General features: G+C 38.7%; 3 protein-coding genes across 6 annotated transcripts; 2 read left to right on the top strand and 1 right to left on the bottom strand.

Annotated features, from left to right (window-relative positions):
* Positions 1-2641: 2641 nt before the first annotated feature.
* On the bottom strand, positions 2642-10881 carry LOC135139028 (attractin-like protein 1). Its single transcript, XM_064069102.1, has 5 exons — positions 10212-10881; positions 9429-10126; positions 4234-5488; positions 3455-4185; positions 2642-3140 (listed from the first exon to the last, which is right to left on the bottom strand). The coding sequence occupies exons 1-5, from the start codon at positions 10424-10426 to the stop codon at positions 2746-2748; spliced, it is 3294 nt and encodes a 1097-aa protein (XP_063925172.1). The 5' UTR covers positions 10427-10881; the 3' UTR covers positions 2642-2745.
* An 86-nt stretch (positions 10882-10967) lies between these two features.
* Positions 10968-15235, top strand: LOC135139036 (rab5 GDP/GTP exchange factor-like). 4 transcript variants are annotated; one of them, XM_064069123.1, is made up of 7 exons: positions 10968-11074; positions 11327-11376; positions 12197-12308; positions 13078-13269; positions 13317-13641; positions 13693-14107; positions 14172-15235. In XM_064069123.1, the coding sequence occupies exons 3-7, from the start codon at positions 12212-12214 to the stop codon at positions 15132-15134; spliced, it is 1992 nt and encodes a 663-aa protein (XP_063925193.1). In that variant the 5' UTR covers positions 10968-11074; positions 11327-11376; positions 12197-12211; the 3' UTR covers positions 15135-15235. The 4 variants fall into 4 exon arrangements, with proteins under 4 accessions (XP_063925193.1, XP_063925202.1, XP_063925210.1 ...); XM_064069132.1 differs by lacking the exon at positions 10968-11074 and adding an exon at positions 11215-11233; XM_064069140.1 differs by lacking the exons at positions 10968-11074; positions 11327-11376 and adding an exon at positions 11539-12139.
* Positions 15236-15501: 266 nt separating this feature from the next.
* On the top strand, positions 15502-17098 carry LOC135139059 (zinc finger protein 664-like). Its single transcript, XM_064069151.1, has one exon. It carries the CDS (start codon positions 15665-15667, stop codon positions 17003-17005), a length of 1341 nt encoding a protein of 446 aa, XP_063925221.1. The 5' UTR covers positions 15502-15664; the 3' UTR covers positions 17006-17098.
* The last annotated feature ends 947 nt before the right edge of the window (positions 17099-18045 follow it).

Here is an 18045-nt window from a genome sequence, read left to right as displayed (position 1 = left end):
GGATTTGAAAGTAGTAATCATGATTCTTTTTTTAGTTTCAATTCTCTCACTGTCAATGTACAAAATTTGATTATTTTTTTTCTAACCGCTTCTTCGGGAGACAAATCTTGCGATTTTGAAGGGCATTTAATTTCGACTAATGCACTCCTATCCTCTAGAACCCTGCCTGGACTAGCAGCCAAGTAAGGAAATTGTTTTGAAATAAACAAGCCACACCGTTCAGTTTTTATATTTTTATTTATTTCAAAACACTTGACAGCTTTTTTCTCACTTTGCTGTCCATAGTATGTATGACTATTACCTCTGTACAACAGAGACTCCACAGTTTTAGCTATTGCTGTAGTCGGTCTAAGTTTGTAAATACGTCCAAAATTTGAAGCCGTAACCCTAATTTCTCTTTCTTTTGCCCAAATGTGCCTGTTGCCTAGTGTCTATTTCAATTTGGTCTAAATTCAAAGATAATTTTCTCAAAAAAACCTCTTTGGCTGTCACAAATGTTTTTACATCCATGACAGGATTTTCTAAAAAATATTTAAACCATAATCGCAGTCGGAACCAGCATACGCAAATTTTTTTACGACTTATTTTTTTACGAATACTTTGTCTAAGACGAGCTTGTTTTATAGACGAACAATATTTTTTTGTTATTAAACCAAGACCGTTTTAATCACAATATATTTACTTATCCCCTCTAAAAAATGGATGACGTCACCTCAAAATTTTTCTGAATAAATCCTATCTAAATTGTATAAAATATGATGAGTCTCTTCTTGTGATTTATCATTCCATTCATGTTTTTTGGATTTGCATATACAGAATGACCCCAAAAATTAATGAATGCGTAAATTTATTTTATTGATTTAATTAGGAACTACAGAACCCAATGCTTTGAAATCTTGCAAATGTTTTAAGGTTATAAAGAGCATAATAAATTTTTAGTCAAAATATATTTGCTTATCCCCTCAAAACAATTGATGACGTCAGCTCAAAAGTTTGCCGTATAATCCTATTTAAAGTTTACAAAATATAATGAGTCTCTTCTTGTAATTTATCATTCCATTCATATTGTTTGGATTCGGATATACAGGGTGACTCAAAAAATTTAATGAATGCGCAAATTTATTTTATTTTTTTATTTCTCAATTTTTCAATGTTTCAGTTTGGGATTTTTTCACTGTTTCGATTCTTTAATTTTCCTTCCATTTTTAGGTTTTTCAATATTTCAGCTTTGGAATTTTGCAATATTTCGTTTCTTCAATTTTTCAAATTTTTGATATTGTGTTTTCTCGGTTTTTAAATGTTTCGATATTTTAATTTTTCAGTTTTTAAAGTTTTAGGTTTTTAGATTTCTCACTATCTCGACTTTTCGATTTTTCAGTTCCATGATTTTTCAATTTGTCGAATTTTTAAATTTTAGATTTTTTGTTCTCGATCATTCAATTTTCTGAGATTTCAGACTTAGATTTTTTTTGTTGTTCAATTCTTGGATTTTTAAAATTTTTGTTTTTTAAATTTTCCTATTTATCAACTTACTGGGATTTCAATGTTTTGATTTTTTGATTGTTCAATTTCTCGATTTTTTGAATTTTTAGTTTTTGATACGATTTTTTTTTCAAAAATTTTCAATTAACTTTACGATATTTCAGTTTTCCGATTTTTAAATTTTTTTATTCTTCAGTTTTCAATTTTTGACGTTTCTAAATTTTTCGATTTTTCAATTTTTCGATTAACTGATTTTTTGATTTTCCCATTTCTCTATTTCTTGATTTTTCAATTCTTTCTTCAATTGTGATTTTTCAATTTTTCGATTTCTGAATTTTTCAATATTTCAGTTTTGGATTTTTTCACTTTTTCGATTCTTCAATTTTCTTTCCATTTTTCAGTTTTTCAAGATTTCAGTTTTGAATTTTTTCACTTTTTCGATTTTTCAATTTTCCTTCCATTTTTCAGTTTTTCAGTATTTCAGTTCTGAGATTTTGCAATGTTTCTTTCCGTTAATTTTATTGTTTTCCTTGATGTTTTGATTTCTCGATTTTTAAATTGTTTAATTTTTAGATTGTTCAATTTCTCGATTTATAGATTTTTAAATTTTTCGGTTTACCGATTTTTTTCATTTAAAATGTTTCAATTTTTCAATTATTAAGTTTTCGATTTTTCAATTTTGGTGTAATTTGAAAACGGTATTAATAATACATTTAGGCGAATAAACTAATAGGCGGGCTTGATAAGCCTTATTTGCTCTACAGTGTCTAAATTGTGTTTGAATAATATAATAATTATCTCGAATATTAAAACTAATATGTCAAAAGAATACGAGAAATGATTATTCTGTGCTGAAGTAATTATCATTATTCTGCATTATCGGCTTACGAGGCTTTTATGACCCACCTCCGGTAGTCGTCTATCCCAGCGCGTCAGGTAGATTAAAAGAAGAATTGCTGGTTGCGTTTAAGGCAACAAATGGCGCCCAATTCAAACTTGTCTCTCGTCTAGCATTCCCCCTTAAGAATCCGCCTTGATTTTTTACCTTAGGCATTAAGATTTTCCCAAAAAAAAACAAAATTGTCTAACATTTTATACCAATATAAGAGAAACGTTCGACAATCCCTCAATTTATTCATACAAACATAAAACAAATATATATAAAGATATTGTATAATTTTATGGCACATAGTGAGTATTTGATTAGACATCTTCACAAAACAAAATTGCATTGATCCTTTGGTTTAAAATTTCAAAATTCTTTTAATGCGGAATCAACCCTAGTATGAAAAGCTTCTGGAGATTCAGTTTTGGAGGCTGCGCGAAGGAAATCTGTATCCATAGCGGCGGCTGGAGGTCGTAAACGTACACGTAGAAAGTCGTTAGAATCACGTTGTCTTCGACGCCGAAGTTATATTCAGACTTTAGAAATCTGGTCTTGAAGGTTGTACAATTGACGTCTTCGTAGATGAGTTTCTCCTCATTGTTATTTCGACTCCGTACCGTTATGTTCATCTTGGCAAGAACGGAGCACTTGATGAAAAAATCCGTGTCGATGTCGGCTTTTATGGGACTGTTTCGGAAATTTATTTGAGTGAAATGACGGTCTTCCTTCTTTGACAAGTTGAAAGTGAATTGGTAGTCGATGGTGAGGTCGTCTACAACAAAGACCGTTCTTTCTGATAAAACAAAGCTAAAAGTGCATTGTTTTGCAATATTTTTTGACTAAAAGATAGCTATAGCACTTCCAATGCTGCTAACATTTCGATGGTTGTTATAGTTTATAATAGTTATATCATTGATGAGGTGTAACAATACGTCCGTAATATTCGCCACAACTACACCGTTTTCCAAATATATCTCGGAATGACCGAAGTCTACTACTTGAAACTAATGGGTGACTGTTTTTTTATGAAATACGAGTTCTATTACCCACCTCTCCTCTCCATCCGACCGAATACTGAATACTTACAAACGCACGACTCCTTGTTGATTGGATCCGAGACGTAGTGGTTCGTCCCGTCGCACTTCTCGCAGTGGTCCCCGATCAGCCCCTTCGTCGTGCAGTAGCACTCGCCCGTCTCCGGGTGGCAGTGCGTCGCTTGCCCGTTGCACTCGCACGGCTGGCACTTGCCCCCGTTGACCGGGTTGCCCCAGTACCCCTTGACGCAGTGCTCACACTGGTTGCCCGTCGTCAGGTTCCTGCACGGCAGGCACGTGCTCGTGTTGGCGACGCAGCTCGCGTGCCCGTTGCACTGGCACAAGGGGCACGTGGTGAAGTGCCACCTATCCGATGGACACGTCCTCGACGGCAGCGAGTGCGTGTGGAGGGTGGCACCCGTGTACCCTCCGGGCATGCACTCGCCGAGGCCCGTCTTGGAGCCATCGTCGCACCAGCCGCAAGCCGGGTCGTCGCGGCATTTGGTGCACGTCGAGTAGAAGCTGCACTGGGAGTTCTCGCCGCTGTCGCGACTCCGGCACTTGCTGCCGACCGTCGTCCAATCGCGGCATTGACCGTAGGGGAAGCTCGCCGTGTACGCGTTCTTGTCGACGCAGCGGCCCTCGGTCTGGCACCAAATGCACTCCTCCTGGGTACAGTCGAGACAGGACGAATGTTGGGAACAGGCTTTTTGACACAGGTTTGGCCACGTAGTGTCGGAAGGCAGGGGATTGGGCAGGCACTTGGCCCGCAGGAAGCGCCACCTAGGTTCATAACATGTCATGGAAAGACTTGAATGTTTGCCAACTTACCTGCAAATGGGTTGTGAACTGCAAGCGGAACAAGTGTGGAGCTGTTTGCATATCGGGGTTGGATCCATGGGGCAGTGTTCCAACTTCGAGATGTTGCTCCCCGAACTGTTCGTGCACTTCTTGTGATGCAGGCACGCGCTGCCGCACCAAACACACTCACTAGTGGTTTGAACGCAACTCAAACAATCCTCTAACTTCTCGCATCTGCCTTCGTTCTGGATCACGCTTTGGGTGATCATCGTGCGGTCGAGTTCGGGGCAGCGGATGATGGGACCATCAGCCTGCGACGTCAGATTCTTGAGTGGAATGTTTTGGATCGCGGTGCAGAAGTTGTTTCTCATATCCCAGACGCACTTCACCCCCGGTTTTTTGCTCAAGCAATCGTTGGAGGTGATGTACGAGGTGCAACTCCCGGGGGTGTATTTCAGCATGTCGGACAGCATCTGGCCGTCGAAACCGCCGTAAATGTACAAGGACCCCTCGAAAGTGACCGCCGAGTGGCCGAACCTCGCCAAATCCGCGTGAATGTCCTTTGGTACCTGGAGCACCTGCCAAGTGTCGCACGTCACGTCGTACGTCAGGAACTCCGAACTGTAGCACTTGGCTCCGGAACTATGCAAAGTGTTACTGAAGGTGTTACCGCCGAAGACCAGCATCAACCCCCCCGAGATGAAGGTCGCCGTATGCAAGAAACGCGCCGAGGGGGCGTCCTTCAACAAAACCCATACCCTGCTATTAGGATCATAAGAATACAGACTTTTGCTTAAAACTTGAGGGTATTCGTTATTCGACACCACTCCTCCATACACGTATATCTTCCCGGTGAGGGAGTCGTACGAGGCCGTGTGACCATACCCCCCCTTAACCGGATACCCTCTAGTGGTGACTCTATGCCATTTGCGAGTACGGAAATAGTACTCCTGCACCGTATTCAAGTACCCCAAGTGAGGAGAGTGACCGAACAGGACGATCATCCTGTCGGCTTTCCGGTTAGTGGGATTTTCGATGACCGTAGCCGTATGACCGGCCGATTTTAACGGACCGCACATCAGGACGCTCGAATTACACGCCACTGCTTTTACTGTTATGTTTTTCCACGTTTTGGCTTTGAAATTGAAGGCCCAAACTTCAGAAGTGTAACCGCGGTTACCCAACACACCTCCATAGAGGAAAATTTTATTACCGTGGATGACTGTGGAGTGGCCGTAGCGGTGAGATGGACCCTCCGAGATGTGGGGCGTCTCCCACACGTTCCCTACACAACAATCAACAATAAGTACCCAAACGGACAAAAATAATGTCCCGAAGCATCTGAGAAATGCTGCTTAAGGGGGGACGCTAGACGAGAGACAAGTTTGAATTGGGCACCATTTGTTGCCTTAAACGCAACCAGCAATTCTTCTTTAAATCTACCTGACGCGCTGAGATAGACGACTACCGGACGTGGGTCATAAAAGCATCGTAAGCCGATAATGCAGAATAATCATTTCTCGTATTCTTTCGACATATTAATTTTAATATTCAAACACAATTTAGACACTGTAGAGAAAACAAGGCTTATCAAACCCGTCTATTAGTTTATTCGCCTATATGTATTATTAATACCGTTTTCAAATTACACCAAAATTGAAAAATCGAAAACTTAATAACTGAAAAATTGAAACATTTTAAATGAAAAAAATCGGTAAACCGAAAAATTGAAAAATCTATAAATCGAGAAATTGAACAAACTAAAAATTAAACAATTTAAAAATCGAAGAATTGGAAAACCAAAAAATCTAAACCGAGAACTTGAAAAATCGAATAATCGAGAAATCAAGGAAAACAAAAAAATTAACGGAAAATCTAGAACTTAAAAATTGAAAAATTAAAATACCTATCGAAAAATTGAAAAACCGAGAAATCGAAACATCAAAAAATGGAAAAATTGAAGAACCGAAACATTGCAAAATCTCAGAACTGAAATACTGAAAAACTGAAAAATGGAAGGAAAATTGAAAAATAGAAAAAGTGAAAAAATTCAAAACTGAAATCTTGAAAAACTGAAAAATGGAAAGAAAATTGAAGAATCGGAAAAGTGAAAAAATCCAAAACTGAAACATTGAAAAATCCAGAAATCGAAAAATTGAAAAATCACAATTGAAGAAAGAATTAAAAAATCAAGAAATAAAGAATGGGAAAATCAAAAAATCAGTTATTCGAAAAATTTAGAAACGTCAAAAATTGAAAACTGAAAAATAAAAAAATTAAAAAATTTAAAAATCGTTAAACTGAAATATCGCAAAGTTAATAACTTGAAAAACTGAAAATTTTTGAAAAAAAAATCGTATCAAAAACTAAAAATTCAAAAAATCAAGAAATTGAACAATCAAAAAATCAAAACATTGAAATTCCAGTAAGTTGATAAATAGGAAAATTTAAAAAACAAAAATTTTAAAAATCCAAGAATTGAACAACAAAAAAAATCTAAGCCTGAAAACTCAGAAAATTGAATGATCGAGAACAAAAATCTAAAATTTAAAAATTCGACAAATTGAAAAATAATGGAAGTGAAAAATCGAAAAGTCGAGATAGTGAGAAATCTAAAAACCTTAAACTTTAAAAACTGAAAAATTAAAATATCGAAAAATTTCAAAACCGAGAAAACACAATATCAAAAATTTGAAAAATTGAAGAAACGAAATATTGCAAAATTCCAAAGCTGAAATATTGAAAAACCTAAAAATGGAAGGAAAATTAAAGAATCGAAACAGTGAAAAAATCCCAAACTGAAACATTGAAAAATTGATAAATGGAGAAATGGGAAAATCAAAAAAATTGGTCTAAAGAGTTTAGACAGTACTTCCCTCGCTATCGGAAACGTGACGACTGCATGCCTATTATGTTTTATCTTCACATTAGATTTCAAAGCATTCGGTTTTGTAATTCCTGATTAAATCAATAAAATAAATTTGCGCATTCATTAAATTTTTTGAGTCACCCTGTATATCCGAATCCAAAAAATATGAACGGAATGATAAATTACAATATATATTTTATACAATTTAGATAGGATTTATTCAGCAAAATTTTGAGGTAACGTCATTAATTTTTTAGAGGGGATAAGTAAATATATTGTGATTAAAACGGTCCTTGTTTAATAACAAAAAAATATTGTTCGTCTATAAAACAAGCACGTCTTAGACAAAGTATTCTTAAAAATATATAAATATATATATTATAAAAAAATTTACGTATGCTGGTCCCGACTGCGATTATGGTTTAAATATTTTTTAGAAAATCCTGTCATGGATGTAGAAACATTTGTGACAGCCAAAGAGGTTTTTTTGAGAAAATTATCTTTGAATTTAGACCAAATTGAACTAGATACTAGGGAACAGGCACATTTGGGCAAAAGAAAGAGAAATTAGGGTTACGGCTTCAAATTTTGGACGTATTTGCAAACTTAGACCGACTACAGCAATAACTAAAACTGTGGAGTCTCTATTACATTTAGAGGTAATAGTCATACATACTATGGACAAAGCAAAGTGAGGAAAAAGCTGTCAAGTGTTTTGAAATAAATAAAAATATAAAAACTGAACGGTGTGGCTTGTTTATTTCAAAACAATTTCCTTACTTGGCTGCTAGTCCAGACAGGGTTCTAGAGGATAGGAGTGCATTAGTCGAAATTAAATGCCCTTCAAAATCGCAGGATTTGTCTCCCGAAGAAGCGGTTAGAAAAAAAATAATCAAATTTTGTACATTGACAGTGAGAGAATTGAAACTAAAAAAAGAATCATGATTACTACTTTCAAATCCAGGGACAAATGCTTGTTACGGGTATTTCACAAGTTTATTTTGTTGTATGGACACACGAAGGAATAAACATAGAAAAAATTTATAAAGACGAAGAAACATATGTAAAAAGATGGCAGATAAACTTGGCAGATTTTACTTTGGCGCATTATTGCCCGAAATAATTGATTCAAGAAGAAAGGGGAACCTGCCTTTGCGAGAGATTTTTTTTAAATAAATAAAATTTGTTTCTATTTTTTATGTACTTTAATAATTTATTAGGAGTACATTTTTCATCACCAAGACTTGCATATTTTTACTATAAATATATTTTGAAAATGATCTCTCGGCAAATGAAAACCTATACGAGCACTTTTTTCGAGTAAACAATGAAGGGAGAAGTTACTGGACGTAGGGCTTTTTTAAAACACCTCCTTTTAGGGATAAGTAGTAGATACACTTAGCTACTTATACGTGTTAAACAAAAGCTGTATTTTATATATTTTTTATTATTATTATAAATATGTTTATTAGTTTTATTAATTAACAAAGCAAAATATATATTAACAATAATATTACAATGATTTTTTAGTAATCATGTGTATTGAATTCAGGATCCCGAGTGGAGTAAAAATATTATAGTTCCCCAGTTTTAATTCGGTTTTATGATAGTACCTCATTGCGTAAAATTTAATTTCCTTAACAATAGATTACTACGGCCGGTCCTGGCGGCTTGTTATAAAACTGAGTTCCTTGCCATAAATTAGAAAAATCAGCCGAGAACTCTAACAATTAGCTTATGGTAGAGCAGGCGATAAGAGTTTTACCTGGAAAGTCGCTTCCGTAAATTTTAGTGGCGCTCCTATCGGCAAAGTACTGAACTAACTGCTCAAATTCTGTCGAATTGATACCCATTTTTTTCAATAATTGTTAATTTTTGTTAAAAACTCTGCTAACCAATAGATCATTAATTTTCCTCTGATATTCCTGTTAAAATTATTCGACGTATTTTGCATTAATTTGTGGTATATTTTGATTTTAATAAACACATTATTATTTAAACAAATTGTACCACTAACAAACATTTAATGACTCTGCGCTCTGTAAAAAGTGATGTTTTATCCATGTGCGAATTTTCAAACGATTCTATGATGGTTATGACTCAAAAAACTTGAAAAGAAAACATGCAGTGGTGCTTTTTTTACGATATTTCTCAGCCATATTTTTTTAATTGATTAAACTGGTCTCTGCGCTCTAGAATATGAAAACAGCTGCAGTTTGATGTAGATACATCTATATTAATATCATTTTTTCATACAAAAAACCAAAAAAATGTTATACCTCGTCTAGCGAGTCCCCTTAGTTGTTATTGTAGAAATCCAGCCTTTTTCAATCAGTTCGGGTACTTATTATTTTACCTTTAAAATCGTATACATAAACCATGGACCTCTTAATGTAGCTCTCCCCGGCGATCAAATACATCGAGTCCTTCCAGACCGCCGCCCCGTGCGACGCCGACCCCGGTGGCACGGAGCTCTTCACCTTCACCGTCTCCCAGTACCCATTGGGGGCGTACTGACCGCAATCGTCCCCCTTATAGTCGCTCTTGCACCCGCACCCGAACCCCGGCACGCAGTGCCCTCTTCCCTCGTGGTGGCCGCAGTTGTCGGGACACTCCTGCAGGTGGCACGCCGCCCCCGTCCAGCCGTCGTAGCAAGTGCACACTTCCTCGTTGCACCTGCCGTTGCCGCTGCAGTCCACCCCCGACACCTTCGACGGGCAGGCGTTCAGGCGATAGGTCAAGTTGAAACCCGACATGGTGAAGGCGTCGTCGCTGGAGAAGTGCACCAAGGCGGAGCCAGAGTACGCCACAATTTCGGGGATGTGCCGCATGCTGTAGTTGTTCTTGTACATGAGGCCGCTGAAGCCGGCCAGCAGGGGCGAGTCCACATTGTCACCGTCGAAGATGTAAAGGTAGTCCCAGCCGCATTCCGTCGCGAAGTCCTCTAGATGGAGGGTGATGTGAGTGTTGGGGGCGTCGATCAACCAGCTGCATTTGGCGCCGAGGGAGTAGTTGCCCGAGCCGTCGTGGATGGTGCCGGTTGAGGTGCCCAGACTGGGAGAAGAAAAATCAAAAATCCACCAACACCGCAATTTTTTCGAAAATTATATACAATTAATAAATTACAAAATGTTCTTACCGCACTTTCCCGCCGCAGAACTGACATTGGGGCCCCTGCCATCCATCGTAACACACGCAAGTATCATTTTTGCACACCCCATTACCACTACAACTTGGGTCGACGCATTTGGCCCTTGCCATCGAGCACAAACTCAATACCAAAAGTGCGTAAGACACAGCTTGCCAAAGATAGCATTGTCGCCGATATTTCGACTTGAACAAGAACAAGAACATCGGAAAAATATTAATATGATATTTTTAATATCTTTGATTTTGTATATTTGTCGACGTTTCTTAAGTAACAAACACACATTACGCAATTCGTGATCTTTGGTCTTGTAGTCTTTGCAATCAACCAGTGTTGCCACAGTGAATTTGCGAAATTTCGCTACGCGTTGCTGAAACTTCCACCACTAAATTTACCCTACGCCACTGGTTTTCAAAATGATTAAACTGTACTTGTATTACTGGTTGCATCACATTTATCAAACTTTTGATATGCGCGTCATTAAATAAGAATTAATAAATTTTGAGTGATATTTTTAACCAAGATATGATTCAATCCGATAAAGATTTATAGTTAGCAACGACCTTGATTTTAAACTGGCTTCAAGTTTAGATCCACGAGATTATTATTTTTAGCACGCAAAAAAAACAACAGACAAATTTTATTGGTAGAAGCATGTGGAAAAAACGTGATATAACGAAAATTAGGTCGCTGACTAATTAAAAAATTCAAGGTTATTAGTGCAATAAGTTTTTTACGGTTTTTAGGTTGGTTGCGATGCACCAAATTATCACAAATGTCAAAATGTTCTAACCTCAATAGATTAAAAATCAATAAAAGAGTGTGGTAACAATTAATGAGTTGTAAAAGCTCCTGTAAGTACCGAAGTATTAATTAATAGAGTATGAGTCATGTTGATTTATCGTGATTTTGTTCTAATGATTAACAGGCTAGAAGGTGGCCATTACACCCATTTTAATACTAATGTTAATTATCAAGGATCTTACTCATGTTTACACAGATTGGGTTATTTGGTAATTAGTTCAACAGTTTCACGGTTCCGTCAATATTTATTTAACTCAACAGGAATTTCCTTTGTACTTTTAATAATGACATTTTCGTTTCAGGTTATCACCACAGAATGCAAAACAAATCAGTAGTCGGACCCTAGACAAGCGTAAGTAAACACTTTTATTACCAAAGTCGACCAAACTAGTAAATATTTTCCTATTTCCTTAAACTCCAACCATTACCCCTCCAATGAAATCATCATCAATTTAGTCTTGACTTTATCTCAAAAAAAATACATTGACGCGAATCCTGTGCCGATTTAGCGTGAAAACTATGCTTCTCAGCCATTGGCCGCAGATAAAATTTTGTAGAGTAATTAGACTTTTAACCTTGCCCATTCGATTGGCTCATCCTTATCACCAAGATAAACCCAGCAGATATAAAAGCTCTTAACGCTTTCCAACAAACAGTTTCGTCTCAAAGTCGCCGAAAGCCCGTCACGTCTCTCCGTCCAAATCTGACATTTCGCACGTGTGACTCGTTCGTTTTCCCCGTGTTCCGAATTTCTTCACCCTGTCGTTACAACAGCAGCCCCCACAACACTCCCTCTACCAATGGCTGATCCTGGTGAAAATTTGAATGGATGCGCGTCTCTCATCGACCCCCTAGCGAGGGTCCACGTCGTGGAGACGGCGGGCCTCAACTTCTTGAAATTCCCCCAGTTCCCCGTGGTACAGATGCTGATGAAGGAATTGAACCTGTGTGCACACGACCACAGCTTCGTACCACCGTGGTAAAAAGCGACAGACTTTGATTTCGAGTGTTCCTATTTTCACGTGCTCACGTGATCACTACCCCCAATGGGCAAAGTCGTTAACGGTGATTAAGCGCGCAAGGTAGCACTACCTTGAGGACTTATAAACATTTTCGTTAGTTTGGATTTAGTGTTTGTTAGTTTAGTCAAAATGCCGATCTTTGCGTTGCAGAGGTCGTACAAGTACATGATGTATGCCACAAAGCAGCCGTCGTTGAGGATCAACCAAGCGGATCTTAAGTGCAAGAATGGGTGCGGGTACTACGGGAATGCCGACTGGGATGGTGAGTTTGTCGTCAAAAAGATTTTTTTTTTATTAGACGAGAGTTCGTTCTGTTTATATCAAGTGTTTCATTGAAGGTAATAAATGGAAGTGATCCTGTGATCTAGATTACAAATGTTGTTGTTATTTCTGATAATGTTTAGATGTTGCGATTAAAAGGAAGCTAGAAAAAATGTAGACATTTGGAGAAATAAACACAGATTAAAAAGTTCAAACATTTAGAAGAATGTACAGTATGTACCATAGAAACAAAAATTTTGTTGTTGTAGCATTGTTAGATTTAACGTTTCCGAAAAACCAGACTTTAGGAAACACCAGTATAATTAAGTTGACATTTGAAGATATAAAGGTGACTCACTAACGACGCGTTTCTCGATATTTCATTAATTATTGGAATTAAAAAAAAAAAAAACAATATGTACTCCACATCTTTTGATTGGTCTTTTAGTTGAATTTAGTTGCCATTAGAAAAAATAAATAAATAAAAATTTAAGTCACTGGTCTCAGTAAAGTTTATTCACGTCTCGCTTCACATGGCTATTTGATAATTATTTAATTAAGTCGGTTCGTCCATAAAGTTATCACCCCTTATCACTCCTTACCCAAATATGTTTACTCATTACAGGAAATACTTTCCTTTTGTCTCTATAGCAAATAATTGACGTCACGACCAGACTTTAAAACAACATCTCTTATCACACAAACTTCGAGATGATCGACACTCTCTGATAACCAAACCGTCCATCAATTCAATTCGAACCCGTTTTCAGGCTATTGTTCAAAATGCTATCGCAACCACATGGACCAAGAGCGGCAACGGAAAGCCCGCCAAAGCCACCACAGCGATCAGACGAAAATCTCTGGTTTTTCAAAATTCGAGGAAAAAAAGCGCCAACAAACCGACAAGAAGAACAAGTACTTGAAGAGTTTACCCGTCTTTCGCAAAACATCGAGCGTCAAAGGTAATTCACCCCTCCGAAAGTAGCCCTTGTGTTAATAAAGCGCACAGATTCGGGACGTCCGGAGCGCCATCTGGACTTGCGCCAAGCCAACCCCGATGCCGATAAATTAATGGCGGAGTTCATCTCCCTGTACGGGGTATGGGGAGACATGGTCCGGAGGGACTTCTTCAAGTGTGTCCAGTCCTTCACCACCAAGATCTACAGCGAGTTGGACAACAAACCCATCGAAGATATAGCAGAAATGGCGCAGAAGTACTACAACCTGTACAGCAACCGGGTTAACTCGACGGAGACGTATCAAGAAGTGACCACAGATGTGAGGGACGAGCTTTTGGACTTCTTCGAGAAGTACGTCATGGTTAGTCTGTATAGGTGAGTGGGTGAGTACGATGAGTAACGACAATAACCGAGGTTAATCGATAGTTGGCTGTTCTGCCCGCCCTCTACTAACGACGAAGAGAAAGATCTTATTATTCAAGAACGCATACGCAAACTTAGCTGGGTCAACGCCCACCATTTAGACTGTTGCATTAGCGAAACTAGTATAGAAGTTAGGGATTTAGTATATACAGCTATCACGCATTTGCTAGGGATGGATTCGATGAAAGCACCCCAGGAAAAATTGGCTTGTGTGGTCAATTGTTGCCAGAGTGTGGTTAAAGTGCTGCAGCACTGTCAAGGAGGGCCGGTTAGTGCAGACGAGTTTTTACCAGCACTTATCTTCATCGTGTTGAAAGCTAACCCGGCTAGACTGAAGAGCAATATTTTATACGTGACACGATTTTGTAACGATAGTAGACTAATGCAAGGAGAAGCGGGCTACTATTTCACTAATTTGGTAAGAACGACAACCGCCAACCCTAGTAATCGTAATAATATTAATAATAATAATTGTTTTATAGTGCTGCGCCGTCTCTTTCATCGAAAACCTCACCGCCGAGTCCCTCAACATGCCCCAACAAGAATTCGAAGCCTACATGAACGGCGAAATCACATCAGTCAGCGCCTGGGAATCCGCGCTAGTGGCATGCGAGGGCATGCACCAACTCTGCGAGCACCTCTCTCTCCTCAAAGACCTCTCACAACGTACAACCACAGTACAAGACGAAACTCAAAAACTCACTCAAGACATTCTAAAATTCAAAGACGAAATCAACGAGAAAGTCATCTCAGTTTTAGAAAAAACCCCTCTCATAATCAAGCCTCGAAAAACCCCCGAAGATCTAAAAATCGAGGCTTCCCAAATCGCCGCCATTAAAATCGAGGTTGAAGAAACCCAACCTCAAACCAACTTCTACCTACAAAATTTGCAAATCGGTCAGAACAACCTCGGCGAGAATAAAACCAAACTACAATTAGACATCACGTCGTGCATGGACAAGCAACAGTCGTTGGAGTTTCTCTCCCCGGCTTTCGAAAGTCTAGAGGGCGCCACTCCGGATGACCAAAACAGCTTGAGTTTGTCGAAAATTAACTACGATATAGATTTTTCGGATTTGAGTGGGGAGAATAGCGTGGCGGAGTTGACTCCGGAGAAGCGGAAGTCCCCGAGTTTTACTCCCGATCCGTTTAGTCCCGTGGGGAGTAGTTGTACCATCACGCAAGTACCGCTGGTACCGTCGCAAGTGGAGTCGGATTTTGTTCTTCCGTTCGTGGAAGGTGAGAAAGCGGGGGAGGAGACGCTGTTGGAGAAGGAAGACGAGGCGGCAAATTTACCATCACCCATTAAACCCATGACATCACAGTACTCGGGCTTTTCGAAGCAAGGGTGGCAGATACCGAGCATCCCGTGCATTACGGGGGACTTGGCGTCGAGTAATGCATCACAGTCTAACAGTCAGGCGTCGACGAGTCATGATAACTGAATAGGAATTGCTTTATGGTTGTACTGGAATGTGGTTGTATTTTAGTGTTGTTTTGTAAAATATATTTAATTTGATTATTATTAAATAGAAAATGCTGTTTAGTTTGCGTTGTCACCTTATTGCGTGCAAATAGACGGTATATCACTTATTGCTCATTTATTGATATGATAAATTTCGCAGAAGTTGAGCTGATGCAACTTTTGCACACTCATCTATTTTAAATGTATCGTAGTGAATACTTGAAATAAAACAAAAATTTTACGTTGTTCCAATAATTTAAATTCTAAAATCATATTCCCCATTGTTTCGTAATACGACGCCACTGACTTTTTGGTTAGGATCAACCTAACAAACAAAAATCCCTAATTCGGCGACCTAAATTTTCAGGTTAGGTGTTTTTGTTTGAAGTTTATTCCCAGTTTATGAATTTATCCATGGGTTGTTTATGTTTCTACATTATTAAAATGAAGTTTTTGTAAAAATAAAAAATAATTACGGTCGGTTAAAGCGATAATAACACACAACCAAAAATGAACTATGTTTGTGCTTCGAAGGCTGTGACTTTAAAAGATTTCGACCGAATATGTCGAACCTGCATGGGAGACGAAAAAATAAGCCCCATAACGGACACCTACATAGGTGACTTAAAAGTGACAGATTTACTAAAGTCTAACGTGATGATTGAAGTCAATACAGACGATATTCTTCCACAAAATATATGTGAAACCTGCCTTAACGACCTCTACACAGTCCACAAATTCAAGAAACAGTGTCAAGATAACGAAGCCGCTTTAAAACTCCTAGCGGAAAACGTCTTTGATGACGAGCCAAGTGACAAAGAAGAGAAATTCTTGTGCAACATCACCATCATCGAAGACGACGTGGACATAAAATCGGAAAAAAGCGACTGCGAGAAAAACTCAGACACAGCCCCCCAGGAACACCTGGGGGAGCACCAAAAATCCCCCAGACACCCTCAACGCGTCAAACGCAAGTGTGAAGTTTGCAAGAAAGTCTACAACCGCGGCTACTTTCGCCAACACATGCGGTCACACACCAAAGAAAAACCCTACCAGTGCGAATTCTGCTCGCAGAGCTTCTCGCTCAGCCGCAACTTGAAGCGGCACAAAATGATCCACACCGGCGAGCGGCCACATGTGTGCAACGTGTGTGGGAAGGGCTTCATCCAAGCCACGTCCCTCCACGCCCACCATAAAGTCCACCAATCACAGCAATTCCCGCCCAAGTGTGAACAGGTGAAATACATGTGCGACTTCTGCGGGCGTGGCTTCAAGCGGCTCGTCCACTTCAACGCCCACACGGAGAAGCACGCCCCCGATTCGTCTGCGGATGACAAGTCTGAGAAGAGCGAGCCGCGTGATTACGTGTGTGATGTTTGTGCGCGCGCGTACAAGACCAAGCACCACCTTAAAGCGCATCAGTTGACGCACGGCGAGAAGACTTTTCTGTGTAGTGATTGTGGGAGGTGCTTTGTGAAGAAGGCGGCGCTTGACTCGCACTTGAAGGTTCATACGGGAGAAAAGCCGCATACGTGTGAGGTGTGTAAAAAGTCGTTTACGCACTATATGACTCTCATTTCGCACATGCATATACATTCGGGGTTGAAGCCCTATAGGTGTAGTTTTTGTACTAAAGCGTTTACGCAGTCGTCGCATTTGAGGTCTCATCTGAGGACGCATAGTGGGGAGAGGCCGCACAAGTGCTCGTTTTGTGGGAAGAGTTTCGCTTTGAAGGGGAATTTGACGGTTCATGTGAGGACGCATACGGGGGAGACGCCATACATTTGTCCCGTGTGTGGAAAAGGGTTTTATGACTCTAGTAGCATGAAGAAGCATCAAAAGAGTCATTAGGACAGGGATACCTTTAATCTGGTTTATTTTGTTTTTACAGTGTCGATAATAACCAGAAACTATAATTGTTCAAAAAATATACTTTTTGTAAAAGTGTGGTTTTTGTAATTTGTCCAACAGCCCCCAGGATTTTTCAAACTCTCACAAAAAATTTAAAACATGTTTAAAATGGTAAATTTTTGTAGGAAAGTATCGATTTTGCAATTAAGCTCCTCCCCTCAGCTCACGACGAATAAAAAATCATCAGAATTGAGATAGGGCGGGTGGGCGGGGCTTACATTTTCCTTTTTTTTCTTAATATACATTGCCATCTTTTCATAAGAAACTTAAAACATGGTTAAAATGGTACATTTTTGCAAAATCAATATTGTGAAAAGAAGTCTGTACATATTAAAACAAAAAGGCAAAATGTAAGCCCGCCCACCCGCCCTATCTCAATTGTAAAGATTTTTTTATTCACTGTGAACCAAAACCTTAACTGCAAAATACTTATGTTTTTCCAAGAAATTAAAAATGTGTTTTTGAATATCGTGTTGTTCAAAGAATACAATTTATATTAAGAAAAAAGGCAAAATATATACCCCACCCACCCACCCCATATCAATTGTGATAATTTTTTTATTCATAAAAACTTAAAACACAATTTTTATAAGGGAATATGTATTTTCCAATTAGACTCCTCCCCTAACTTTGCCAACGAATGAAAACTTCACTACTATTTAGATCAGGGCAGGTTTGGGTGGGGCCTAATCTTTGGCTTTATTTTTTCTTAATATACATAGTACCTACTCTTTGAACAACACGATACTCAAAAACATGTTTTTATTCCTTGTAGACAAATAAAGATTTTGCAATTAAGCTCCTCCTCCTTGGCTCACGACGAATAAAAATCATCACAACTAGGACAGGGCGGATGGGGGAAACTTACATTTTGCCTTGTTTTCTTGACATGTGTGGTCATCTTTTCACAACAAGAAACTCAAAACATGTTTAAAATGGTAAATTTGTATAGGGAAATATCGATTTTGCAATTACGCTCC

Source organism: Zophobas morio, unplaced genomic scaffold (assembly GCF_036711695.1).
Source record: "Zophobas morio isolate AGI-343-1 ecotype UQ-CSIRO unplaced genomic scaffold, CSIRO_AGI_Zmor_V1 ptg000004l, whole genome shotgun sequence".
NCBI classification, from domain to species: Eukaryota; Metazoa; Arthropoda; class Insecta; order Coleoptera; family Tenebrionidae; genus Zophobas; species Zophobas morio.
Note: the sequence above shows the minus strand (reverse complement) of the source record. Positions and strands in the feature narration are given on the sequence as shown.

Bases quoted from the DNA above. Each gene is read 5' to 3' on its own strand.
- LOC135139028 (XM_064069102.1), bottom strand. From the start codon at position 10,426: ATGTTCTTGTTCTTGTTCAAGTCGAAATATCGGCGACAATGCTATCTT. The intron at 5,489-9,428 runs GTAAAATAATAA...ATTGTTGTGTAG, and splicing joins TTATGTATACGATTTTAAAG to GGAACGTGTGGGAGACGCCC. The intron at 4,186-4,233 runs GTAAGTTGGCAA...TTATGAACCTAG, and splicing joins AGTTCACAACCCATTTGCAG to GTGGCGCTTCCTGCGGGCCA.
- LOC135139036 (XM_064069115.1), top strand. From the start codon at position 12,176: ATGCCGATCTTTGCGTTGCAGAGGTCGTACAAGTACATGATGTATGCC. The intron at 12,309-13,077 runs GTGAGTTTGTCG...ACCCGTTTTCAG, and splicing joins CGGGAATGCCGACTGGGATG to GCTATTGTTCAAAATGCTAT. The intron at 13,642-13,692 runs GTGAGTGGGTGA...GTTAATCGATAG, and splicing joins GTCATGGTTAGTCTGTATAG to TTGGCTGTTCTGCCCGCCCT.
- LOC135139059 (XM_064069151.1), top strand. From the start codon at position 15,665: ATGAACTATGTTTGTGCTTCGAAGGCTGTGACTTTAAAAGATTTCGAC.